General features: G+C 38.5%; 1 protein-coding gene across 1 annotated transcript in view; it reads left to right on the forward strand.

The window, feature by feature from the left end:
* Nucleotides 1-27992, forward strand: part of STK3 (serine/threonine kinase 3) — a 280423-nt gene that overhangs the window by 29585 nt on the left and 222846 nt on the right. The window contains exons 5-6 of the mRNA XM_074944047.1: nucleotides 24522-24686; nucleotides 27079-27246. Coding sequence (XP_074800148.1) covers nucleotides 24522-24686; nucleotides 27079-27246 — 333 coding nt within the window. The remainder of the gene's footprint in view (nucleotides 1-24521; nucleotides 24687-27078; nucleotides 27247-27992) is intronic.

Consider the following 27992-nt stretch of genomic DNA (forward strand, 5'->3'; position numbering starts at 1 on the left):
AACTCTTGGGAAATTTTTGAAGAGGGCTTAATTCTAAAAGCATGTCTACACTGCGCAAAAAAAAAAAGTGTTCTTGGGTTTGCTAACCCAAGTTAGCTAACTTGAGTTAAAATAGCAGTGAAGACATGGCAAGTTAGCTTTTAACTCCTATTAGCAGCTCGAGTAGGGGAGCCCAGTATTGAACTCAAACTGCTAACCCAAGGTAAAAGCTGAGTTAGTGGGTATGCCTACACTGCAAAAACAAACAAGCAAAACACCACGTGGCAGTGAGTTTCAGAGCCTGGGTCAACTGACTTGGACTTGTGGGGCTAAAAATAGCACTGCAGACATTCCCGCTCAGGCTAGATCTTGGGGTCTGACATCCGCCCCATTCGCATGGTTTCATAGCCCAAGCTCTAGCCTGAGTGGGAACGTTTACACTGCTGTTTTTAGCCCCGTAGTGTGAGTCTTGTGAGCCTGAGTCAGTTGACCTGAGCTTTGAGACTTGCTGCCACAGGTTTTTTTTTTTTTTTTTTTTTTTTGTTTGCAGTGTAGACATAGTCACTGTGTCTTCATGGCTGTTTTAACCCTGAATTAACGAACTCAGGTTAGCTAACTGGGTTGAGAACACTCTCTTTGCAGTGTAGACATGCCCTCAATATTGGGCACTCTTTATTTCATTGAGACTAATGGGAATTGAAAGTTGTGATTAGAATATCTTAATCTATGAAATCTCTCAGGATGGTAGCCCTCAAATATGGAATTTATTTCAGCTACACAAATATTGCCTCTTCATCTGCAAGATCACAAAATACAGTTTATTTTCACTTGATAATTTTACACATCTTAAAAGGACACTCCTGGCATAATTTGTAGCTCTAAAATGTACAAATTCTTTTTATCACTGATAGAAAGAATTGAAACTGTAATACTTTGTTCTTCTTTACTCTTTCACCTCTCACTTGCCATCCTTTAGGTACCTTGTTTAGGAGGTTAAGCTGTTGATTAGGCTTTTGTTTTTTTCTTCCCCTTGTCTTTCCCCAAAATTGATATTCCAGTATTTATTTTGACATCTCCCTGCACCATATGTAACAAAATCTTTCTTGGGGAGGAGAGGAATTATGATGTTTTTATCCTATCAAGTACTCACTAGGTGCAGGCTAGCATTATCACCCAATTGCCCCTCCCCTCCCCCCTCAATATTTGTATTTTTCTTTTTCCTTTTATGGAAAGGAGTTGTCTTTAGAATGACAAATGTCCTATTACCTAGGTGCCATGTTTAGCTTAAAACTAATTTTTGTTATTAAAATACTGTATGCAATACTTTATTACAAGTGAAATCCCTTTGATGTTTAGTTTTTGTGAATACTCCCAGATCTCAACAATAGCCTATTTATGGTAGCAAAGGTTTTTCCCTGAAAAGCATCTGTACTGGGTGTTTTTTCTGAGTTACTGTTGAATAAATGTTGTCCAGACCTCCTGACCTTTACGACTTGTCCAGTTTGTAAAGGGAGAATAGTACTTGGAACTATTGTTTGTGTGTGTATGGGTGTGTGTGAGGTGTGTGTTTTTTTTTTTTTAAGGGGTCTATTCTATTAAGTCGTAATTTGAAAGATGAAGAAGTTGCTTTCTATTTCATGACTAGTAAATGGAACAGAAGGAGTTGTTCTAATTTGCTTCAATAACCTAATTTTAAAATATGCCCTTAAAAGTATAATCTTCTTCCCCTCTCCCCATGCCCTTACCAGCAAATCATTTCAGGCTGTCTGAAAGAGATTTAAGCAGTTTTAATAAACCTACATGTAGTTATGATGTATTTAGTTAATCACATTTCCACTAAAATCAGTTAACTGTTTACGTTGTATAACCCTAAATGAAAAAGCTATTTACAAGAGTACCTAAGGCAAGTTGTGTCCCCCATTAGTGGTTGCCATGATTTATAAGAATGAAACTACCTTATATTTCTGTGTAATGATGGAGGAACAAGACAATGTATACTGTTGATTCTCTGGAACAGTAACTTGATTGCTGTATGACTTTTTATTACATGATGGAAAACTTCTGACTACATATTACTGGAATAAGGCTGGCTAAATACTTCAATACTTTGTGGTTCACCTAAAATAAAGTTTGTTTGTGGAAACAATAAGTTGGAAACTTGTTTGTGTTTTTATGTTTTCCACAAGAAATAAACCACTTAAAGAGGGAGACAAGAGTTAATTCTTAGTTTGGTAGAATGTGTATTAACTGGCCACTGCCATTCATAGTTACTGCAGTATTGTTGTAGCTGTGTTGGTCCCAGGTTATTAGAGAGACAGGGTTGATGAGGTAATATCTTTTATTGGATGAACTTTTGTCGGTAAAGGAGACAAGTTTATCAGCTTACACAGAACTTTTCTTCAGGTCTGGGAAAGGCACTCAGGCTCTTGCAGCTAAATACAAGGTGGAATGTATTGTTTGGCATGGGTAGTAAGCACATATTGTAAAAGACACTGTAAAGTCAACAGCTTGTCTCTTTCACCAACAGAAGTTGGTCCAATAAAAGATATTACCTCACCTCTTTTCTCATTCATAGTTGTGTATTTTAGAATTTTCCTAGATCATCACCATAAACCAATACAATGGTTGCTTCAGGAAAAGCATTCTTAATTTAGGGATTATAGGTAGAAAATAGATAAAATAGATTAAGGTTTAACAATCTCTGTAACTGATTACACCGTCCTCCCAAAAAACAACCAACCAGGCTGTGGACAAGATAATGGAAGATGGCTCTGTGAATTTTTTTTTTTTAAATTCTTATTTAAAAATAGGTGAGGAAAGGATGGAAGTTTTTTTTTTTCATGTTTATTTAAAAAAAAAAATCTCGAAGCACTCATTCTTTGCCCTTCGTGCCTGTTTGTAAGCTTAAAAATGTACCATATAATATACATACATCTCCACCAAATCCTTTCATCCCTCAGCCCACCCCTTTGTCAGAAGACTGAGCAGAAAGATTTGGGCTTTGCAGCATGTCAAGAAGGTTACAAATCTTGGCTCAGCCCTGTTTGACCAAAAGTATGGGAAACAAATTCCAGAATTGGGTACCCTTCAGACCCTTGTTAGCCACTCCCCTTTCGTGTCAAGGGGGCTCCAGCTCAAAAGAGAGGCAGCCTCTCAGGTAATGAAGTCCCAAAACATTTATTGCTTTATAGCGTAAGCCAACCCCTGGAATCCCTTCCAGAAGTTTATTGGAAGCCAGTATATATCCAGGAAGAAGTAGTGTAATGTGCTTTCAGTATGCAACTTCATTTAAGAGGGCCATGATAGTCTCCACTAGCTTCACGTTTTGAATGGTCCCAAGGTGTGACCCTATTATTATTCTGAGATGACAAAGATATGGCTAGCTTTATCAAGGCTCACATCAGAGGGGAAAAGGGCACTCTTCTCCATAGGCACTGATGAAGGGAAAGTGCACATGACCATAGCCATCATTTGGTGATCCAGGATGTAATAAAGCACTCAGGTTGCACACCTCTGTTACTCTCCCTCCATTATAGGTGCCATTGTAAGTTTTAACTGTTTTCACCAGGCCAACAACATTATAACTTTCCTGTCTGGATTAATTTGTAACCAGCTAGTTCTCATCCAAACCCATAGTTAATGTAGCCACTGGGTAACTTATTCCATTGTTCCATCATATCAGACATGATGGAGATCGGAGTTGTGATGCTGAATACACTGCAGCCTATGTCTCCTCACTAATCCTACCAGCATCCTCAAACAGAAGTAACTGTGGTACCACTAAACCCCTGTGGTATCCTGCAGGAAAGAATCCTTTGGGCAAAGGAATCCACAGCCAATGGTTTGTTTTTTTTTCAGAAAGCTGAGTGACTCCGTCCACCAACTGCTTTAGTTCACAAGCAAAGGAACAATATCAAAGCTGGTGACCAATATAAAAAGATCAGCACAGATTCTCTCTTTTTTCCGTTACTAGGAGATCATCCACTAGTATAACCGGTGCAATTTCTATCTCATATCCAGGCTTGTAAACCTATAAACTGGGGTCAAGGAAACTAGAGGACTGGAAAAATCAAAACAAACAACAAACCCCACGCACATTAATTTTTCCACCACAACCTTTTCATGACCTTCCCCAAAAATGAAGACTATATAGATTGTCAGCATCAAAATTGGCTTCACTGTAGCTGTAAGAGCTAATTGCACTCTGCCCTTCCATAGGGAAATGTTGACAATCTTAATCAAGAAGGAACCCACCACTTTCCCTACTGACCTTCACCAGCCAGGAAGGTCATGGGTCCAGCTCACAGGTTGTAGCACAAAGCTACTTCCGTACCGCTTTAACTTCAGTGAGCAATACTGGCTGAAATTCATAAGACTAATTCATTGTTTCCTCAAGACAGTGTTCCATTTCTACAGAAGTAGACAGTTTATTCTAAATTCAAACAATTTTTATTTGCCAAGTAATATGAAAATTTTGAGGGGAAGAACTCAACTCTATAATTGTGATGAGACAGCTAGGATTGAGCAAGCTATTGGCCACTAAGGATGGTATTTTTCTGTATTGGATTTCCTTTGGAAGGGAAAAAAACTATATAATTGGTTGCAGTCTGCATGAGATTTCGGTCACTGGTGTTCTGGCTGTCTCTTCTCTCACTTGATCTGTCTTTTCTGGGAACCATGGTGAAGATGGAGCTTGTGCAGAGAGCATTTAGGGGCCACTGTTTCAATAGTGGATGACCGAATACTAATATAAAGCTTACCAAAACCATTAATAGGTTGTTTTTCTGAAAGATCACTGGTATCTGTAGTGGCTGCCTGGAAACTCAGTGGTTTCATTAACTACGGAGGGTGGATTTTCAAGATAGGTCTGTCACTGTGGCTGGATAAATTCTTCCCAACTTCAGAGATTGTGGATGATCAATGATGGGGGGAAATGTTTCTTCAACCTTAACTCAGGCACAAGATCCAGAGTGTGTCTAGCCTTATGAATGGAGCCTGTGACTGCCTGGGACAGTCCAGTAATTGTAATGGGAGCTGTGAAATTCTTAGCCAATCCACAGGTAACATCCCCTACATTGAAATCGTCAGGCACTGACATTTTGACTATTCCAGATTTGATCCTGTGGGCCAGAATCAGTTTAAATGCTGACAAAACCCATAGTTAAAAAAACAAACAAACAAACAAACAACAAAACCCTAAAAAAGAATGCAGGTCATTGGGAGCTTTCTTCAAATAAGATATTCAATATGTGGTCCTCTGTTGGAAGCTTGGAAACCTGTTTTCCCCTGTATGATGGCCTTGTTTTCTGACTTTAAAATCTTAATTTTGTAATAGTGTGAAAACTTTTTATAGTTGCAGGGCTAATGTTGGTAAAATTGCATATGGTGAAGTACCTAGGTACTAATTTGGCCAACGTCACTGTAATATCTGAGTGCTTATTGACATGCTATTTAAACTAAAATTTTGTTTAACTGTATGTATGATTAATAGCAAAGGCATTCTGTGGCATTTCCCAAATCTCAGTGTAGTCCTTAATCACCCATTCAAAAATATATTTAATATTCTACAATAGAATCACCTTTTTTAGTACTAGGTACTTAATTACTACAGAGCTGTCCTTCACTAGGCACGTAAGGAGTTACTGTCAACTCCAAATTTGTCCCAAAGTTTAAATTTACTTAAAAACAAGCTTGTAGAAAACAAGACAAAAAGAAATATTTCCAGGTACAGAAAGATTTAGGCCAATATCGATCTATTTGGGGGGAGGGATAGCTCAGTGGTTTGAGCTTTGGCCTGCTAAACCCAGGGCTGCGAGTTCAATCCTTGAGGGGGCCATTTAGGGATATGGGGCAAAAACTGGGGATTGGTCCTGCTTTGAGCAGGGGGTTGGACTAGATGACCTCCTGAGGTCCCTTCCAACCCTGATATTCTATGATTCTATCTTTTTTACCCAAATGTAATCAATTTTCAAACAAATATACTTTTCAGTACTTACAATTCAAAACAAAATTGACTTAACTGATTTTCTTCATCCAAGCTCAGAGAAATGCACACAAAGTAAACAATATGTTTACAGTGTTAAGTAAACTAAATCTTTAAAAAAATTGCTTTTGCTAATCTAAGGTAGTGATTAATAACATAGGTTGAGATATTTTACAATATAAAGATGCTATTCCTGAAAGGCTTATTGGTCACATAAGTAAATTGAAGTCTATAGGACTAATCTTGTAAGTAAGAATTATTCATTAATAAGGTTTATAAGACCTGGCCCTACAATTTTTAGGAAAATTTAAAATTTATATATTGATGATATCAACCCTTAAACTTAATCACATTGTCTTTAAGAACCCAGTGGTGGAAGGTGCAGAGACACAGTGATGCTTAATTGGGCCCTATGGTGACTAAGGAAGTGCACGTCTGGGAAGATGGGCCATAGCTGACTTTTTGAATTACTCCCTCCCAGTGTGTTTTTACTTCCCCACCCTGAATTCCATTATATATATATATAAAAACCAACTATTTTTTTTAGCACCATGGGAGAATTTGCCCCTCTCGTGGAATTTGCAGGATCTAAGGTTTTTGCAGATGTGAGCGGGATAAAAAAATGCAAGAAACAATGTGGGAGTAAGTAAGAATGGGTATTGTGTGGTGGGATGGGACGGGAGCGGGATTAAAAAAATAGTCCCTCACAGGGCTCTACTCAGAACCATTGGCCTTTAACATTGGTTGTCCTCCATCCCTCATAGTGAATAGGAAAAAAAAACAAAAACAACCATTTGAACAATTCAAAATGCACCTGCGCGCACACAAGAATTTCATGGATTAGACAAACACTATAAGTAGTGGTTTGGGGAAATAGTCATATTTTGTTCCTAATAAACATAATGATAACCCTTAATTCATTTAGCAATGTCATCCTTAATTATTAAAAAATTGAAGCTTACTGTGAACAAATTTCTATACCTGTGTGTGCAAAAATTGTTAGCATTTTAAATTTGAACATTTTAAATTATGTAGCTCTCAGTATAAATATAGCTGTTTCTGACAGAGCAGTTTTAGCTTTTCAAATGCAAAATTGCAGTGTTGAGGGAGGCAAAATTATCACCCCCCCACCCCAATAGTCTCAACTGTATGGAGCTAAGAGTATAACTGTAGCTATCACTATAACATTTTAAAGTTCCCAAATAGCTTCATTGCACACATGGGCTGAATTTTGTTACCAGAAGTTCTTTTGAAGGGTATACTTGCTGATGGAACTTATTTTTCTAGTTTTTCTAAGGTGAACTTGACACTTGTGTATAGAATAATTGTCTTAGTTTTTGTTTTAACATTTTATGCCATTAATGTGACCTAAATTTTGAGTTTACCTTCATCTGAACTAAATCTAGGAATCATTTCAGATGCTTCCTGTTATTGGAGCAGAATGTTCTGAAAGTGGCTAATGATGGAAAACCAACTTTGACCTAAGGAGGAGACCTATTCAAATGTCTTTGAACCAGAAATTAGTTGGACATGGTATATTAAAAACTAGGTTAAGTGTTTTCAAATGGTTCTCTAACAAAAGCCAGTTGGCGCTACCCTGCTGTACAACAGCCCTTTTCAGAATGTATTAATATATTACATATAAAAAAACTTTGTTAAAAGAACATTAAGCACTCAAGAGTTAGGAAATGCCAGATAAGTTGCCTGTTCACCTCTGTTGCTATACATTACGATACAGTCTTTAAATACATGATCACATACTATTTTTTCCATGGGATACTTGCCTCATTCAGTGCCAGGATGGACCTGCTGGGGGGATGAATCAGGGGTGTGTAGTGAAAGAGACTGTTGTCTGTAGGATGCTGCTCGTTTGTTGCTGAGGTTGGAAGATAAGTGTTTCCAGAAAGAGAAAAGATGGTCTTATGGTTGAGGCAGTTGAATGCTGTCCTGGAGAACTGGATTCTGTGCTTGCCTGTGATACAAGTCAAGTCACTTAAACCAAATTTTTCACAGGTGGTCATTAGCTGTGAGTTTCTCATTTTCTGGACGCCTGACTTGAGACCCTGAGGACTGATTTGTGGAAGTGCTGAGGACTCACAGCTGCCACTAAAGTTAGTGGGGGCAATGCTTTGAACTATAAAGTGCATATGATGCTAACTACTCTGAAAAGTCAGTTCATAGGTGTCTATAACTGGGCACCCAGCATTACTGGATACTTTTGATTTTAATCTCTCTGCTTCGGTTTGCCATCTGTAAAATGAGAATAATAATACAACACCCTCATTTCACAGAGATGTTAAAATAAGTTCATTAATATTTGCAATATTCAGATATTCAGGTACTATAGTGATGATTGCCATAGAAAAGGCCATGAGGAAATTAATAATTCTGTCTTCAAAGGAGGATTTGAATAGTGTGCAGTAAATAAGGACTTGGGCCACACATTTCATGATGAGGAAAAAACAAAATATTGACCAGCTGCTCAGTAAGTGAGCACTGTCCATTCTGTGCACTGAATGAGGCAGAGGTCCTTTGGGGGGAAAAAAACATATGATTTATGAAATTAAAGACCGTATACATATACACAAGGGAGCTGAATTTTGGTTGTGCAGACAACCTTAATTCTGGCATTTCCTAACTTTTGAAAGCTTCACTTTGCAATCTTAAAATGTTTTTAATATACTTTGCTTTTTGTGTTTAAAAATTTCCTAGGTTTAAAAATAGCAAACTGAAAATACAGAAATTCTGTCATGCTGCATCATATTGACACCCATATGGGTCATCAGTTTGGTTGGAACCTTTAGTTTTACCACACAGACCTCTTCCCCTTGAGATAGTAGAGTAACTGATAGCAATAGTAAGTTTATTATCGTCTATATGAACCAACATTGGAGGAGGATGAGAGACACACTTTGCTAGTGGATTTCATAGGTATTTAATGATGAGAGAGGAACGGTGAGACTCAGGAATCTTGGTTTCCATTCCAACCTCCGGAGGGGAATTTTCCCTAATGGTCACAGCATCTTCTGCTTGTTCCACCCAGGACTGAGTCCTTCTGCCCCTTTTGCTTCAACCTGTCCCTGTCCCATTCTTCTTGCCTATCCAGTCCTAGTCTCCACTCCTCAGGATTCTCATCCCAGTCCCAGTCTCCTTATCCAGCCAGTCCTCATCTCTCCCTCCTGGCTGTCTGTCCAAGTCCCAGTTTCCTTCCCTTCTCTTCTAGTCCTACGCTAACCAGACTCCTTGTCCTAATCTACTTCTTTCTATCCCCCTGGTCCAGCTTCTGTCTCCTCTGTATTTGAATCAGGCAGCTTCCTCCACGTTCCTGGGTGCTGGAATGCAGGTCACTTAGAGCTCTCCGTTGCGGTGCTCACCTCCACTCTTGCCCAGAGCAGGTGGGTGCAGCAATTACAGGGAAAGTCTGGCTTCACTCTGTAGCCCTGGTTTGGAACACAGTCAGTGGTTCTGTGGGGCTGGCTCAAGTGCAGTCCAGTCACGCTTGGGAACTGTGAAGGTGTATAGAGCATCTTTGGAGATTTTAGCTGCTAAAAATGGAAACACTTTCTGAGTATGTGCAAACTGCAGTCGTCCCGTCCCCCCCCCCCGCACCCCCAGGTTTATAACTTGGCCAGATTTGGGTGGATTTTCACACGGATTGTGAAGGACACTTCACTTGACCCAAGGCCACCCCATGCCAAATTTGAAGGCCCTGCTCCGAAGCATGCGGGGAGGGAAGGGAAGGGGCAGTGCTAAAGCTTCTCAAAGAAACAGTCACAAGAATTTTTAACATGAGCAAAACCATTTATTTTTCATAGTCTCATTCTCAGAAAGGGCAGAACTGTTTTGACTGAGATTATTTTTTTTTAAAAAAAATTCAGCCTGTGGCAGACACCTGGCATGTAAAATTTCAGTCCAATTGGTTAAAGTTTGGCAAAGTTATAAACCCAGTGAAAAGAGGATCTTATAATGGGAAGTGTTGGGTACCTTTAATAATAAGCAGTGATACTAGGCCCTGCTTATAATACTGGTTAATTAGAAGAGAATCTTTATAAATGAAATTTTTGAGATGTCAGTTGCTGAATATTACTGTGGTGGGGAAAGGGAAAAAAAACCAACAAAACAGAGTGGTGGGGGAGACCTTCACAAGGTTCCCCTCATGGAGTTTTCATCAAGCTGTTTCATGCAGTGTTGGAGTTGTGTGAGATTAGATTTTTTGCGCTCTCACCAGAAGAAAAGATTTCTCTGTTCCCCCCTCACCTTCTCCAACTCCCCTAGATCCAAGGTCTGTATGGATTGCGGGGTGTGTCTATAAGACACAAGCGTCTCTCCTTTTGGAATGCATTTTTGTGTGTGAAATAATAATATAGTTGCTGTCACATAAGCAGTTTATGCAAATCAGTAATGAGTTAATTTGTCTATTTGCAAATATGTTTCATACAACCATAAAGTTTGTTTTTAATAAAAAAATGCTTTTTTGTATTTAGAGTTAATGAAAGGTCACAGTGCTGGCAAATACAGTTCTTTTATCTGCAGGCTGAGAAGCCCAGACATACTACCCTATCAGCTTGTCTCAACCCTGGTCTGGGTGGGATTTCCACTGGGGCCTTGCTGTCACTACACAATTTTATTGTTAAAATATTACTGTGAAGAGTGGAATTAACTGTCGTGATGCTGACCACATCTTTGTGTGGACAAGGACAAGCCATGTGCATTATTGTGTCACATAATCATGGTTAAATGGTATGTTTAAGTCTCAGACCTCCCCTATGGCTGACACAGTGCTGGACAGGATGTGTTCTTTTCTACATTAATTGCAAAGTTGTGGTTAGCTTCTGGTTAGCTAATTTGATACATCACAGTTGTAGATCAGACTTGGTAGTGAAGACAAGCTCTAGGAGTAGCAGAGGGAGTCTAGTCTCCATGTTCCATTCTGTTCTTGGCCTCTCCATGCAAAACACATGTGTGCCAAGTGCTATGGTAAATTGGTGAGAGCTGGAAATGACTTCCACCAAACTTATTTCATATAGGGGCCAGCAGATATATATTAGATGGAGACAGCTTTGACTCTTAACTGATCTGGGCTGGATTCAAACTGTTGAACTACAGGTGGAAAGCTCTGTAGCTCATTAGCACTGTCCTAAGTATCCTGTCCCCTAAAATGTGCTAACTTGAGGGGGTCTGATTTTATATATATATATAAATAAAATTACATATAAAATACCTTATCATTGAAAAGTCTAATACTCAAATGTCAGAATTAAATCCTCATGCAGCCTGTATATGCACAAAGGAGTAGAACTATCTTTAGTTGTGTGCTCATTTCTATTTATTTTCCACATGACCATGCATCATTCGCTGCTCATGGTGGATGGTGCTCTGAGAATGAGCTGTGTAATGTCTTTCTATCTGCATCACTCAATTCATGATCCTGTGCCTAATTTACTACTTATCTATTTATTATTAATATTAATAATAATAATTAAAGAAAACCATGAGGAAATTATTATTATTGCTCTCATCACCATATTACCCAAGTGCCTTATGATTATCTTCACAACACTCCTGTGAAGTAGGGAAATATTATCTTCCATTTACAGATAGAGAACTAAAGTATAGGAAGATGTAGGCCAAATTTTCAAAAGTGTATATTGATTTTGAATGTCTTAATGATCGGGTGCCCAATTGGAGACAGGTAGGGCCTGATATTTTTATAGGTGTGGACTTCATTTACAGTTGTGAGTGTTTTTAGAATTTCTGAAAAATCAAGCCCTGTGTGTCTCAAGCTGGTCACCTAGAAAATGAGGCACCTGCAAGTTATGACTGCTTCTGAAAAGTCTGGTCTGAGGGAAGTTTGTGTCAAAGTTAGGGCTAGAATCCCATTCTCACTGGTTTCAATCCAGTGCTGTAACCCCAACAACACTATTTCTCTTCCTGTAGCTCCTTGCCTCATGTGTTACATGCATTACAACTTTCACAGTGAAAGAGACAGGGGTCTTGCCAGCAACGGCTTTTTAGCTATGCACCCCTGCCTCATTTACTGTCCTTCCTGCCTACTGAATGAGGCAGAGGTCCTGTGGGAGAAAAATAGTATTTGACTTTGGTGAGACTTTGTAATAATGAATATGCACAGAAAGCGGAATTAAGGGTGCATGGGCATCCATGCCTAATCAGCCAAGCATATCTTCAGGTTCATTCTCCTAATAGATATGTTACTCTGCAACCTCCCCTAATAGATATGTTACCTGAACTTAGTGCATGTTCATCTGATCCACCAGAATATTTAGTTTGACCAGAGCTGGCTGGCGTAATAGTTTCCATTGGTTTGTATGGTGGCTATAAAGTTGGCCCACTTTAGCTTTCTGAGTTATTTTGTATGAATGCTGCAGGGTTCAAAATTGCTTCACAGCTGTCTCAGGAATGGCAGATGGCACCCAAGTGGACAAGAAATGCACAGCACACTGTACACAAGCATGGGGTAAGGGAAAATGGTGACCAAAGATACCAGGCAAATGATTGTACCTCAGGATCATTAGTGTCTACACATAGAGACCAGCTCAGTTTTTTAACTTTCAACTGGAAGATCCCCACACAGAGGTGGTAAAATACTTAGCTGATTAATTTTCTTATCTAGCTGGAAACAGTTAAAAACAGAGCTATCTTTTCTATACTTTTAACTTTTGTTTCTTTGTGGAGATTTTTTATTTTGGACCTGAAGGTTAGAAAATGAAGCCACTTCTAGTTTGACAACAGAGATGGAATGATGAGATTTAAAGAAAACAGTGAAAATTTCTCATGATAAAGATTTGCTTATTTCATTTTACATATCGCCCTTAAAGTTAATAGTTTATATTTTCCCCTAAGATTTCATCTTCTTTTTTCTGTTACTAATTTAATTTATAATTGGGTCACAAGGATTCAGATATTTTCCCTATGGCTAATAATTTTGGAAGATCGGGGGAAGAAAGCATATTGTAAAATAAACACAGAAGCACAAATAATAGTATTTTATATTCTGTTCAAATTTTGTTTTTTCTCTCTTTTCCTTTGCCTGATCTCAAATGTTTCTGAAATGAGTGCTGGCTGGTTGGAGAGCTCCTTTTTGCCCGCTTGCTCTTGGGTTAAAAAACAGAGTAAATCAGTTTTACTTTATAGGAAGAATTTGACTAACTCCTGTTCCCTTTGTTGCTTGCTGTGGCTCTTTAACCAATAGCAATAGTTATATGCCAACATAAAAATATCAAAAATAATGCATATGAATGTAGAGCAATGGACAGTACTTTATGCAGGCAACAGCTTTTTTACTCTGAAAAGCCAAACTATGGCCGTGGTGTTGGGCTCTCTCGCACCCTTTACAGGCTGGCTCTCTCTATGTGTGCGGGGCTTTGGAACTGATGAATCTTCCCACCAGGGTATACTCTCAGTAGCATAAGGCTGGGGCTTCCCTCATAGCCCCTGGCATGGGAAGGAGTGGTGCAGGAGAGGGAGGAGGCATGGTTGGAGCATATTGTGCGCCAACTTTTCTGGTCTGCTAGACAGCTCTGTGGGGAGCTGTTGCATAATGGCTTGTCTCTTTGATGGGGTAATGCAGACTAATAGGGCAAGGTGATTTATAAAGCACATTAATGTGTTGTGTATTAACTAGGGCTGTCGATTAATCATAGTGAACTCACGTGATTAACTCAAAAAAATTAATCACGATTAAAAAAAATTATCATGATTAATTGCAGTTTTAATCGCACTGTTAAACAATAGACTACAATTGAAATGTATTAAATATTTTTGGATGTCTTTCTACATTTTCAAATATTGATTTCAATGACAACACAGAATACAAAGTATACAGTTCTCACTTTATATTATTATTTTTGATTACAAATATTTGCACTGTAAAAACAATATACAAAAGACAGTATTTTTTCAATTCATCTCATACAAGTACTGTAGTGCAATCTCTTTATCATGAAAGTGCAACTTACAAATGTAGATTTTTTTTTTTTTTTGGTTACATAACTACATTCAAAAACAAAACCATGCAAAACGTTAGAGCCTACAAGTCCACTCAATCCTACTTCTTGTTCAGCCAATCACTAAGACAAGTTTGTTTACATTTATGGGAGATCATGCTGCCCACTTCTTATTTACAATGCCACCAGAAAGTGAGAACAGGCATTCGCATGGGACTTTTGTAGCCAGCATTGCAAGGTATCTGACAGATATGCTAAACATTCATATGCCCCTTCATGCTTTGGCCACCATTCTAGAGGACATGCTTCCATGCTAATGATGCTTGTTAAAAAAATGAATTCATTAAATTTGTGACTGAACTCCTTGGGGGAGAATTGTATGTCTCCGGTTCTATTTCACCCGCATTCTGCCATATATTGCACGTTATAGTAGTCTCAGATGATAACTCGGCACATGTTCATTTAAAGAACACTTTCACTGCAGATTTGACAAAATGCAAAGAAGGTACCAATGTGAGATTTCTAAAGATAGCTACAGAACTCGACCCAAGGTTTAAGAATCTGAAGTGCCTTCCAAAATCTGAGAGGGATGAGGTGTGGAGCATGGTTTCAGAAGTCTTAAAAGAGAAACACACTGATGTGGAAACTACAGAATCTGAACCACCAAAAAAGAAAATCAACCTTCTGCTGATGACATTTGACTCAGATGATGAAAATGAACATGCGTCAGTCCACACTGCTTTGGATTGTTATTGAGCAGAGCCCATCATCAGCATGGATGCATGTACTCTGGCATGGTGGTTGAAGCATGATGAGACATAGGAATCTTTAGCAGATTTGGCATGTAAATTGCGATTCATGTAAAATGCGATTCATGGCACTGTTGTAGCCGGCGAACACCTGTTCTCGCTTTCAGGTGATATTGTGAACAAGGAGCAGGCAGCATTATCTCCTGCAAATGTAAACAAACTTCTTAGTCTGAGCGATTGGCTGAACAAAAAATAGGACTGAGTGGACTTGAAGGCTCTAAAGTTTTACATTTGTTTTATTTTTGAATGCAGTTCTTTTTTATACATAATTCTACATTCATGAAAAAGATTGCACTATAGTACTTGCATTTGGTGAATTGAAAGACTCTTGTTTTTTACAGTGCAAATATTTGTAATAAAAAATAAAGTGAGCCCTGTGTACTTTGTATTCTATGTTATAATAATATATTTAAAAATGTGGAAAACATCAAACAATATTTAAATAAATGGTATTCTATTATTAACAGTGCAATTAATTGCGTTTAATTTTTTTAATCGCTTGACAGCCCTAGTATTAACTGGTCTGGTAGACCTTGCTGGTGCCTACTAAAGGTTCCCTAGTGTGCTTTAATATATTCCTGTTTAAAACAGCACTAAGTTACACCTTACCAAGAAGTAGAAGGCCATAGAATATACTTGCTTGGAGAATAATTATGTATTTGTTATAGGACTGAAAATGCTTGGTGTAGAACAAGATGTATGGATGAAGACAATCTCTGTTCCAAAGAGCTTGCAACATAAGGTCCTGATCCTGTATTTTTTCTGCATAGGTAGACCCTTGTGCCTGCATAGAGTCCTATTGAAGTCAATGGGATTTCAGGTGGAACTGACTTCAGATTCATGACCTGTAAGAAAGGCCTAGAGGAGATGGGATGTATTATAAAATCCCAGTGAGGAAACAACTTTACAGCAAAGGAGAGTTTTTAAAGAGGATCTGAAGAGAGATATCAGTCAACTAAAGTACTGGTTATCCCTTCAGGGCTAAAATATTTGGGAATTATTCTATCTCTGGATGATAAATGAGCCCTTTATATATAGGCCATATATTTCAAAAAGTTAGAACTGAATTATTCAAATAGGCTAGGTTTCAGCTAATCCTGCTAAAACCGAATGAATTAGCTGAAAATACTAGTACAATTTTGTTCTTTGCTGTACCTACCAAGAATACAAAGTAACTGGTGGTGACCCCTTAACACAATGGTCCCCAACCTTTCTGTGGGAATAGCACATTCCTATTCCCAGAAGACTGTGGCAGGGCACCAGACACCCCACTGCTGAAATGTGGGGTGATTTTGCCAGTATAGCTACATTTGTTTTGCTGGCATAATTTGTCAGTCACAGTTTTTTATTTCTTTAATTTTCATCCCATTTCTCCTGGTTATGCTCTCTTGTACTACCCTAACTGAATATGAGGAGACAAATTTCCACACATCTTGATTGAAAGAACAAAAAAGCAAACACAATATGAAAAAATGGAGTGTAATTCTTCAAAATATGGCACACAATTGTTGACTTTAATGCAATCTTATAATGCCCTTTTCACCTTAAAAAAAAAAAAAAAAAAAAAAAAATCAAAAAACCCCAACAGGCTACCTGGTGTTTAGTGAGTGAAATAAAGAAGATTGTTTAAAACCCAGAATGATTGTGGAGGTGAGTAGTATGGGTATCTGACCTCTTCATGAAAAAGCAATATCTTAGCACTGAATCTGCTTTGTAGGGCCAGCCTACAATATAAAGGGTTGCCTGATGCTGCTATACTGCTATAGGTAGTCCAGCAGAACCCCCTGGTGGAGAGGCAGCTTATACTAGCGAAAGGAGTGATTTTGCCAGTATAGCTACATTTGTTTTGCTGGCATCGTTTGTCAGTCAGGAGTGTGTTTTTTTTTTTTTTTTTCCACACCCCTGATTGACACAGCCCAACAACATTTTTCAGGGTAGAGCAGCAGGCATTCATAGGCTGTGGCTGCAAGGAAAGTCGTAGTTATCGTGGTACCATTATCTTCCCATAGTAATAACTGTTCTTATTAAAATTCTTATTATTGTTGAAATATAGTAAAGGGCCAGCTAATTTTAAGATTCCTGCTGTTCCACAATACAGTATTACAACTGCTCTAGTAACATGATATATTATAATGCAGATCATGTTGCATATTGGCAATTATTACCAGCTAATAGAAAGCATTTGGCAAACAGCAAAGTAATTCATATTTTTGAAGGACATTTTAAAACAGGTTTTTAGCTGAGAGTGAGGGATTACACTCACCATGGTGGAATTTTGCTGTTTGGATATAATGTGATAACTTTTGAATGACACATCCGATCAATTCCAAAATGACAGGGAACATTCTAGTTATCAATTAGCAGAACCCTATTGATTATGGTGAAAATTGAAAAACCTGAATGGGGGGATATGAGGAACACACAGATTTCTTTGCGTTTGGAGAACAGGCTCATTATGTTCAACATCGCTGTAATTATCTACAGATCAAAGAATCGATGGCAGCCTTGAACACATTCCAGTATAATAGTATTCCCAATGTCAATTTAAAATATTGTCACTCTGAAAGACACATCCCTGTAATTGGGAGGGGGTGAGAAAGAAAAGCGGGGGGTAGGGGGGATGTGAGTTGCTTGTCTGAACTTGAAGTTATTCAGGAACAGCTATTCCTGATTGACTCCATGGGTGGAGACTCTTATTCTGGGATAAGAGGGCCTTATTTCTGTTAAATTTAACCCAGTGATTTAAACTAAACAGGAACAAGACACTCTTATTCCAGAAGAGTGTTCATACCTGGAGCTATTTAGGAATATCTGTTCCCAAATAACTCACTGTGTAGACAAGCCATAAGAATGATGGGAAGGGTGGGGTCAGGTGGTTTTCTCTGCCCCAGTATGCTGTATGTATTTTTTTTTTTTTTGTCTCTGTGTACAAACCCATCTGTTTTATCCATTCTTCCTCCCCCCCCTTCTCTTGCCCACAAACTCTTAATTAGCACTGTCTGGCTTGTGTACTGTCAGCAGTGTGAAACTGATAGTTGCTGCCATTAGGAAGTGCTAATGACCAGGAGCTCAGCCTTGATATTGCTAATTGTAGCAATTAGCAAGAATTTCATATGTGGGAGTTTGAGAAATTAAGAAAACATGGCATTCCCTTGAGTTCAATCCAAATTTAGGACTCTGCTAGTTCATTGTGCTTTAGGGCATGAGATCTTGATAGCCTCTCTTATACTGTAAAGCTAAGGTGATTTATTTTCCTTCTGGTAAGAGAAAGTGGCTGACTGCTACCTATTCTGTTGTGCATTATCTGGTCTGATGGTGACTGTCCTCTCTGTTGGCATAGGTAAGGCACAACCAGTCACTTGGCAAGTAAACATTTTTAAAATTTGTGATCAAATATTGTCACCAGATTTTGTCAAAACTAGCCTATGTACCAGTTCTGAAGAATAAGCACATGGGAAATTTGAACTATAAAAAGTAGCCTTTTTTTTTTTTTAGTTATAAATTTAGATATTTTTTGTAAAAGTGAGAAACCTATTAATTTTGTTTAAAAATTGTTTTGGAAAGTTAAGTTTTTATGAAAAAAAGGAGGTTAGACTGGAAACAATTTTGAAACTTTAACTTAATTGATCAGCAATTATGACCAATTTTAACATCTTATAAAATGGGGATTCATGTGTGACCATCATGTTCTTTGTCTGTGGTGAAATTCATTCCTTCATGGTGGAAGGCCAGTTCACTTGTAGGATTTAAGGAATGCATAGACTTTTTTGTCTTTTTCCTCTTCACAGCAATTCATTTTGCCTTCTGAGCAAAATCTGTCTTTTGTACTCTATAATCTCAGCAGAGTATTTTGAAAACAGAAATTAACAGAGAGAGTTACATAAGAATGGCCATACTGGATCAGACCAATGGTCCATCTAACCTAATATCCTGTCTTCAGACAGTGGCCAATGCCAGGTGCTTCAGAGGGAATGTACAGAACAGGTTATCAAGTGATTCATCCCATGTTGCCAGTTCCCAGCTTCTGGAAAAGAGGGGCTAGGGACACTTTAGAGCAGTGGTTCTTAACCTTTACTGCAGCCTGCACCCCTTTGGTTCTCAAACTATGTTCTCGCACCCCTTATCAAAAATCGTTGAAGTAGGTCAGTTCTTTAAACCTAGATATATTTTCTGTTTGTATATTACAGTAATCGTTAAAAAAATGTATAATAATAAATATATAGGTTTGATGAAACAAAGTAGTTGTACGTACATGCCTGTGCTTAACTTGTGTTTCTGATGATTTACCTTCTAAAAAAATCTGGCATGTCTCGCACCCCCAAAAAGGGCATCTCGCACCCCAGGGGGTGCGTGCTCCCCAGGTTAAGAGCCACTGCTTTTAGAGCATGGTTTTGCATCCCTGCCCATCCTGGCTAATAGCCATTGGTGGACCTATCCTCCATGAATTTATCTAGTTCTTTTTTGAAGCCTGTTATAGACTTGGCCTTTATAATGACCTCTGGCAGAGTTCTACCTGCTGAGTGTGCGTTGTGTGAAGAAATACTTCCTTTTGTTTAAGCGGCAAAGAGTCCTGTGGCACATTATAGACTAACACAAATACCCACGAAAGCTCATGCTCCAATACGTCTGTTAGTCTATAAGGTGCCACAGGACTCTTTGCCGCTTTTACAGATCCAGACTAACATGGCTACCCCTCTGAAGCCTTCCTTTTGTTTGTTTTAAACCTGCTGTGTATTAATTTCATTTGGTGACCCCTTAGTTCGTCTTTTATGAGATGGAGTAAATAACACTTCCTTATTTACTTTCTCCACACCAGTCATGATTTTATAGACCTCTATCATATCCCACCTTAGTCGTTTCTTTTCCATGCTGAAAAGTCCCAGTCTTAATCTCTCCTCGTATGAAAGCTGTTAGAATCAGAGACTTTAAGGTCAGAAGGGACTATTATGATGGTCTAGTCTGACCTTCTGCACAACGCAGGCCACAGAATCTAACCCACCCACTCCTGTAACAAACCCCTGACCTATATCTGAGCTACTGAAGTCCTCAAATTGTGGTTTAAAGACTTCAAGGTGCAGAGAATCCTCCAGCAAGTGAGCCGTGCCCCAAGCTGCAGAGGAAGGCGAAAAACCCCCAGGGCCTCTGCCAATCTATCCTGGAGGAAAATTCCTTCCTGACCCCAAATATGGCGATCAGCTAAACCCTGAGCATGTGGGCAAGACTCACCAGCCAGACACCCAGGAAAGAATTCTCTGTAGTAACTCAGATCCCACCCTATCTAGCATCCCATAACAAGCCATTGGGCATATTTACCGCTAATAGTCAAAGATCAATTAATTGCCAAAATCACATTATCCCATCATATCATCCCCTCCATAAACGTATCAAGCTTAGTCTTGAAGCCAGATATGTCTTTTGCCTCCACTGCTCCCTTGGAAGGCTGTTCCAGAACTTCACTGCTTTGATGGTTAGAAACCTTCATCTAATTTCAAGTCTAAACTTCCTGATGGCCAATTTATATCCATTTGTTTTTGTGTCCATATTGGTCCTGAGCTTAAATAATTCCTCTCCCTCCCTGGTATTTATCCCTCTAATATAATTATAGAGAGCAATCATATCTTCCCCTCAGCCTTCTTTTGGTTAGGCTAAACAAGCCAAGCTCCTTGCGCCCCCTTTTCTAAGACAGGTTTTCCATTCCTTGGATCATCCTAGTAGCCCTTCTCTGTACCTGTTCCAGTTTGAATTCATCCTCCTTAAACATGGGAGACCAGAACTGCACACAATATTCCAGATGAGGTCTCACCAGTGCCTTGTATAACGGTACTAACACCTCTTTATCTCTACTGGAAATACCTTGCCTGATGCATCCGAAGACTGCATTAGCTTTTTTCACAGCCATATCACATTGGCGGCTCATAGTCATCCTGTGATCAACCAATACTCTGAGGTCCTTCCTCTCCTGTATTACTTCCAAGTGATGCATCCCCAGTTTATAACAAAACTTCCGTACTCCTAATTTTTGTTACCTTTTTCTGTACCCTTTTCAATTCCATATGTCTTTTTTGAGATGGGATGACCAGATCTGCATGTAGTATTCAAGATATGGGCATACCATGGATTTATAGATAGGCAATATGATATTTTCTGTATTCTTATTTCTTTCTTTCCTAATGATTCCCAACATTCTGTTAGCTTTTTTGACTGCTGCTGCACATTGAGTGGATGTTTTCAGAGAACTATCCACAGTGACGCCAAGATCTATTTCTTGATTGGTAAGAGCTAATTTAGATCTCATCGTTTTATATGTAGAGTTGGGATTATGTTTTCCAATGTGCATTACTTTGCATTTATCAACATTGAATTTTGTTGCCCAATCTCCCAGTTTTTGAGATCTCTTTGTAACTCTTCTCAGTCTGCTTTTGACTTAACTATCTTGAGTAGTTTTGTATCATTTGCAAATTTTGTCATCTCACTGTTCACCCCTTTTTCCAGGTCATTTATGAATATGTTAAATAGGACTGGTCCCAGTACAGACAACTGGGGGACACCACTATTTACCTTTCTCCATTCTGAAAACTGACCATTAATACCTACCCTTTGTTTCCTATCTTTTAACCAGTTACCAATCCATGAGAGGACTTTCCTTCTTATCCCATGACAGCTTACTTTGCTTAAAAGCCTTTGGTGAGGGACCTAGTCAAAGACTTTCTGAAAGTCCAAGTGCACTCTATCCACCAGATCACCCTTGTCCACATGTTTTTTGACCTCCGCAAAGAATTCTAGTAGATTGGTGAGGCATGATTTTCCTTTACAAAAAACATGTTGACTCTTCCTCAACACATTGTGTTCATCTTGGTGTCTGATAATTCTGTTCTTTACTACAGTTTTAACCAATTTTCCTGGTACTGAAGTTAGGTTTACCAGCGTGTAATTGCTAGATTGCCTCTGGAGCCTTTTAAAAAAATTGGCATCACATTAGCTATTCTCCAGTACAGAAGGTGCTTTAAATGATAGGTTACATACCAGTTAGTAGTTCTGCAGTTTTACGTTTGAGTTCCTTCAGAACTCTTGGGTGAATACATCGGGTCCTAATGATTTATTAGTGTTTAGTTTATCAGTTTGTTCCAAAACCTCCTCTAATGACACCTCAATCTGGGACAGTTCCGCAGATTTGTCACCTAAAAAGAATGGCTCAGGTTTGGGAATCTCCCTCACATCCTCCGCCATGCAAATAATTCATTTAGTTTCTCTGCAATGGCCTTATCTTCCTTGGGGAGTGCTCCTTTAGCACCTCGATCATCCAGTGGCCTCACTAGTTGTTTAGCACGCTTCCTGCTTTTGATGTACTTAATTTTTTTTTTTTGCTCTTTGTTTTGAGTCTTTGGCTAGCTGTTCTTCAAATTCTTTTTTGGCCTCCCTAATTATTTTTTTACACTTCACTTGCCAGAGGTTTTTGCTTCTTTCTATTTTCCTTAGTAGGATTTAATTTCCACTTCTTAAACCTTTCCTCATAGGTCATGTTTTCTAAACTGTTTATTATTTTTGTTGCTCTTCTCTGGATTCTCTCTCCAGCTTGTCCACATCTTTCCTACTCGACACAGTACTCCAGCTGAGGCCTCCCCAATGTCAAGTATACTGGGACAATTACCTCTTGTGTTGTACATACAACACTCCTATTAATACACCCCAGAGTTGAAAAGGATTTGTTTGGCCTCTACTCTGTACCCAGAGTTGAAGAGTTCATCCTGGGCCAATCCTGTGAAGTACTTAACATCCTCAACTAACATTTAATTTATTGGTTTCAGAGTAGCAGCCGTCTTAGTCTGTATTCGCAAAAAGAAAAGGAGTACTTGTGGCACCGTAGCGACTAACAAATTTATTTGAGTATAAACTTTCGTGAAAGCTTATGCTCAAATAAATTTGTTAGTCTCTAAGGTGCCATGAGTACTCCTTTTCTTTTTATTTAATTTGTTATTGTTAATTTATTACTTATATTGAAGTAGCACTTAGAGGCTCTCATGAGTATCAGAGTAACAGTCTGTTATGTGCCGTACAAATGCAGAGTTAAGAAGTGTCTTCTGCTTAGCAAGTAAAAACTCAAATGCACAACTACAAAATGGAGAATAACTGGCTAGGTAGTACTGCTGAAAAGAATCTGGGTTATAGTGGATCACAAACTGAAAGTGAGTCAACAGTGTGATGCAGTTGCAAAAAAGGCTAATATTCTGGGGTGTATTAATAGGAGTGTTGTATGTACAACACAAGAGGTAATTGTCCTGCTCTACTTGACCCTTGGGGGGCCTCAACTGGAGTATGGTATTTAATAGAAAAGATCTGGACAAGTTGGTGAGAAAGTCCAGAGGAGAGCAACAAAATGATAAAAGATTTAGAAAATGTGACTTATGAGAAAAGGTTTAAAAACAAATAAACTGGGCATGCTCAGTATTTTGAGAACAAGAGGGAAGGATCTGATAGGAGTGTTCAAATATGTTAAGAGCTGTTATAAAGAGGACTGTGGTCAATTGTCCTTCACGTCCACTGAAGGTAGGACAAGAAATAATGGGCTTTATCTGCAGCAAGGGAGATTTAGATTAGAGATCAGGAAAATCTTCCTAAGTATAAGGGCAGTTAAGCACTGGAATAGACATCCAAGGAATGTTGTAGAATTCCTGTCATTGGAGGTTTTTAAGAGCAGGTTGGACAAAAACCTGTCAGGGATGATCTAGGTTTACTCAGTCCTGCCTCAGTGCAGGGGGCTGGATTTGATGATTTCTTGAAGTCCCTTCCAGCCTACATTTCTGTGATTCACTGCATAGTTAACCTGGGTGATAAGCACCCAGATCTGAGCACCTGGGGTAGTCTAGCCCAGATGTTAGTGTCCCCAGTGCAAAGTCATATTCACATTATGGTGTCCTCACTTGCTTATTTGTGTTTGGGGTCTTATCCCATGGCTCTCTGTGATGAGATGCTCTGATTCTTTCCCAGTCAATTGTGGGAGTACTTGCCTGTTTTTCAGGGGGAAGTGTGGGAAAGCATTAGAGGACTATCAGCTCTTGAGTGATTTAGCCTGCATCCATGCTGCAAAGTGGGTGTATTCCAGCCCGAGTTAAAGTGGAGACAAGGTTCTAACCCATACCCGCAGCTGGGTCTGCTAGCTCAGGCTCAAAGCAATTCCAAATCTGGGTAACGGGTTTTAGCATGCAGACAATGGGGGAATGATGGGGGTTGTTTGTGCTAAAATCCCGGTAAGAGTCCGTATTACTGGTGAGACATTTTCTTTGGGGTAGCACCTGTCTCTAAGAGTTAATAATCTAATTATAGATTATATTGGGGAGAGAGAAAACTCTTTCTTATATGTATAAATAAAGAAAAATTATAAACAAATTCAAAAAAGTTTTAAGCTAATCCCGTGGCAACATTTCAACCCCTATTTTGCTTATGTGATGTTTAGGGCCCAATTTTGCAACGTGATCTGTATGGGTGAACTCCTGCTCATATCTGAAATAGGTTTAGTTCCCATCCAGCTACGTGGATCAAATTGCAGGATCAGAGTCTTAAATTGTAAACTCTTTGAGACCTGGTCTTGCCTCATGTCTGTAAAGCATCTAGCATACTTCATGTATGTTATATAAATAATAATAATAATTATAAAACAGTTTACAGAACCTGAGTTTTATTCTTCTAAGCTATCATGTTGTTTATTTAAATGTGTAACTAGTGTGTGTGTGTGTGTGTGTGTGTGTGTATCCAAAAAGAAAAGTAGTTAGATGTTTGTTTTTCTTATAGCTAACAGAAGATGAAATAGCAACCATTCTTAAATCCACACTTAAAGGACTTGAATATTTGCACTTCATGAGAAAAATACACAGAGATATAAAGGCTGGAAACATCCTCCTTAACACAGAAGGACATGCAAAATTAGCTGATTTTGGAGTGGCTGGCCAATTAACAGTAAGTATATGAAAGGTCAGAATCTTTTTTAGATTGTTATAATGCTCATAACCATTCACTTTTTTAAAAAAAGGGTTTCTACTTTTTCATTTCCTTTCATCATTCTCCATGGCCAGGAGTGACTGGTGATGGTGGGAAAGAGAGCACTCTTCTTCCCATGTTGATTATTTTGTTGCTCTCTAACTTTATTGAGCTTACTTAACTAGATTAAAAACCTCATAATACCATCAACTTTAATGCCTTTAATTTGATTTTTAGTTGCTTGAATTATAGCCTAATCAGGACTTTTGGAAGACTGTACTGCTCCTGTGTTTATGCTGTAGTTGTCTTGAAAATACATGGAATACTTCAGTATTGTCGGTCTGGTTCCAGGGCTTGGGGAACAGCTAGTATGTGCCCATATGCCATACCACAACTCTCTGAAGTTACTGTCTTGTTCTTTAGAATTTCAGCTTAGTTTAAAAAGTGAGTCCCTAGCTGTTGTGGTTGCAAAGAAAATCTCATATGTGTTAACTGAATTTAAGTGATGCAGAGATGTCAATATGGGTGTGGAAAGAGCCTGGAACAATACCTCTCAGAGTGAAGTGTTAATAACAGTAATTTAAATGTCAACATTATTAATGATTTCATTGCTCCTGTAAAAAAGAAGAGGGAGGATCACAATACTGCACAGTTTATTGTAGTTTATTGTGAGAGACTTCTCATTTTGGTGCCACAAGTGGGGTGACCTTTGGGAAAGTCACCACTGCTTTCACCCCCTTGACTGATGCCCTAGGTCAGTGGTTCTTAACCAGGGGTACACCGAGGTCTTCCAGGGGATGCATCAACTTCATCCAGATATTTGCCTAGTTTTTCAACAGGCTACATAAAAAGCACTAGCAAAGTCAGTACAAACTAAAATTTCATACAAACAAAATGAAAATAAGCAATTTTGGATTTTTATGTCTGATTTTCGTAAGCAAGTAGTTTTTAAATGAGGTGAAACTTGGGAGTACGCAAGACAAATAGGAGTCCTGAAAGGGGTACAGGAGTCTGAAAAGGTTGAGAGACAGTTTCCTAGGTAGACTAGCAGAGCCCATGTGCATTATTGAAGAACCACGAAAAGGAATCCAAGCTTATTGAGCCCAGAGGAGTCCAGAAAGCATGTGATCATATTTTTAACATCTCCACACCTACAGTGAGCACATTCTCATCCTTGTGATTAATGTGGGCAGAGCTTGGAAATATACCACTTTTTATTTCATCCAATTTGGCCCTTTTCTGGCACCGTTAAGGTGCAAGTGTTCCAAAACCTGGAAAAGTGGCTGGCTAACTTATTAGTCATATGGATTTATGAGCACTGCTACATTTCAAAAGAGCTTGATCCTTTGTTATAGTAGGATCATAAATGTTTGCATTTTTTGTGTGTGATATAACAGAAATAACTTTTACATTATCATTGTAATAGCGTCTGCTGAACATTATGAACTCAACTAAATACATGAAGTGATCCCTCTTAAAAAAAAAATCTTAGAAATGAAGCAGTTGGGAGTATGTATCAATAACTTAAGAGTAAAAACCTTTATAAGGACATTATAGTTAGCAATCCTAGCTAATAACAATCCTTATTTTACAGAAGTAAATATGTACATAAATACAAATCCTAGAAATGTAGGGTTAAGATTAGATTTTCAAGAAACTCAAACGTCAGAGTTTGGAAATTCAGCTAAGGTACCCACACTGTCTTAATTCTGCCTGTAGGTGGTCAGCAGAGGTGGGTGGGGATAGCCCATAGTTTTGTCCCTTCCCACCTGAAATACATTGGTCTTGCTAGATACACCCTCTTTCCTTCTTCCTGAGCTCTATGTTGGAGATGTGGAGAGCAAACAACCCTTCCACTTGATTTTCCTTATGCAGCCTGGCCTGTCTCTGAAGCTGCTGGTGAGCTAAAATTAGCTTGGCAGCTTCTGAAGCCCCATTCCAGTGTCACTATTTAAAAATGCTGATATGTTTTAAAAATGAGTTTAAATCAACTAGGCTTTGTCCAGTTGATGACATGAGTCCAGTAAACTTTGTGGCAAAACATTGGAAAGAAGAAGAGAAATAAAATAAAGTGGCAAAAAACCTTAGACTTATTGGACTCTGGGGAAGCTCTTTAATTTAAGAGCAAAAAATCAAGAAATCCCTTGTTTTATTTACTTCAGGTTTGAAAGGAAAACTCTTCCTCAGTCACAGACATCATCTACCAATTTTGAGAGTATTTGTTTATTTGTAGATTTGGGGGTGAGGATGGGGGAGGCAATGTAATGCTCACAGTGGAAACTCAGTTCTAACCTTAAATATGAAACAAATGTAATGGGAATCTATGCAGACAAATGTCCAAATTTTAATTGCACAAATGATGTGATTACAGGATACAATGGCAAAACGAAATACTGTTATAGGTACTCCATTTTGGATGGCTCCTGAGGTAATTCAAGAGATTGGTTATAACTGTGTGGCAGATATCTGGTCCCTTGGTATCACTTCAATAGAAATGGCTGAAGGAAAACCTCCATATGCTGATATACATCCAATGAGAGTAAGTAATATGTGGATTTTTAAAAAATGAGTTATTGACCATGGTATGTTGTTTGCACAGCTAGCTGTAGAGTTATGTCTTATATAAATAACAGAAATGTGGGCAAAATCCTGGAATCCTTAATCAGGTGTCACTCGCTGCTTGACTTCTATGTCCCCAATACTTAAAAGGCACTGTTACTATAGTTTGTACCTTACAAACATTGAATTGATTTTCATAATCCCCCTATAAGAAAGTACTGTTATCTCCATTTTACAGATGGATAACTAAGGCACAGAGGGGTTAAGTGACTTCCCCAAGGTAACAAAGGAAGCCTGTTTGAAGTTGAACCCAGATCTCCGGAGTTCAGTGCACTGCTGTAACCATGTGACCATCCTTCCTCCCTTCAAAGGGTGTTTTGATTAGTAATAGCCAAGAACGGAATTCATGATTTGATCCATTGCTTGTTATTGACAGTGGTCATAATTCCAAACCAGTTTTTATGTGTTACTAAACATAAAGTAAGTTAGGAATGTATTTCTGCATTAGCTTAGATGAGAAAAAAAAAAGAATGTGTGATCTAAGAGTGATATTGCTCTTTGAGAAGTTCATGGGCTGGTGTTATCCAGGGACAGTCCTGCCACCAATTGGATGTACTTTTGTTTATTGAACTGCACTATAAATAATAGTTATGCCTTTCTAATAAGTATGATTATAATAAAAACAGTTATTTTCATGTGCCATTTATAATTAGAACCCATTCTGGG

The sequence above is a fragment of the Natator depressus genome, chromosome 2, assembly GCF_965152275.1.
Source record: "Natator depressus isolate rNatDep1 chromosome 2, rNatDep2.hap1, whole genome shotgun sequence".
Classification (NCBI taxonomy): domain Eukaryota; kingdom Metazoa; phylum Chordata; order Testudines; family Cheloniidae; genus Natator; species Natator depressus.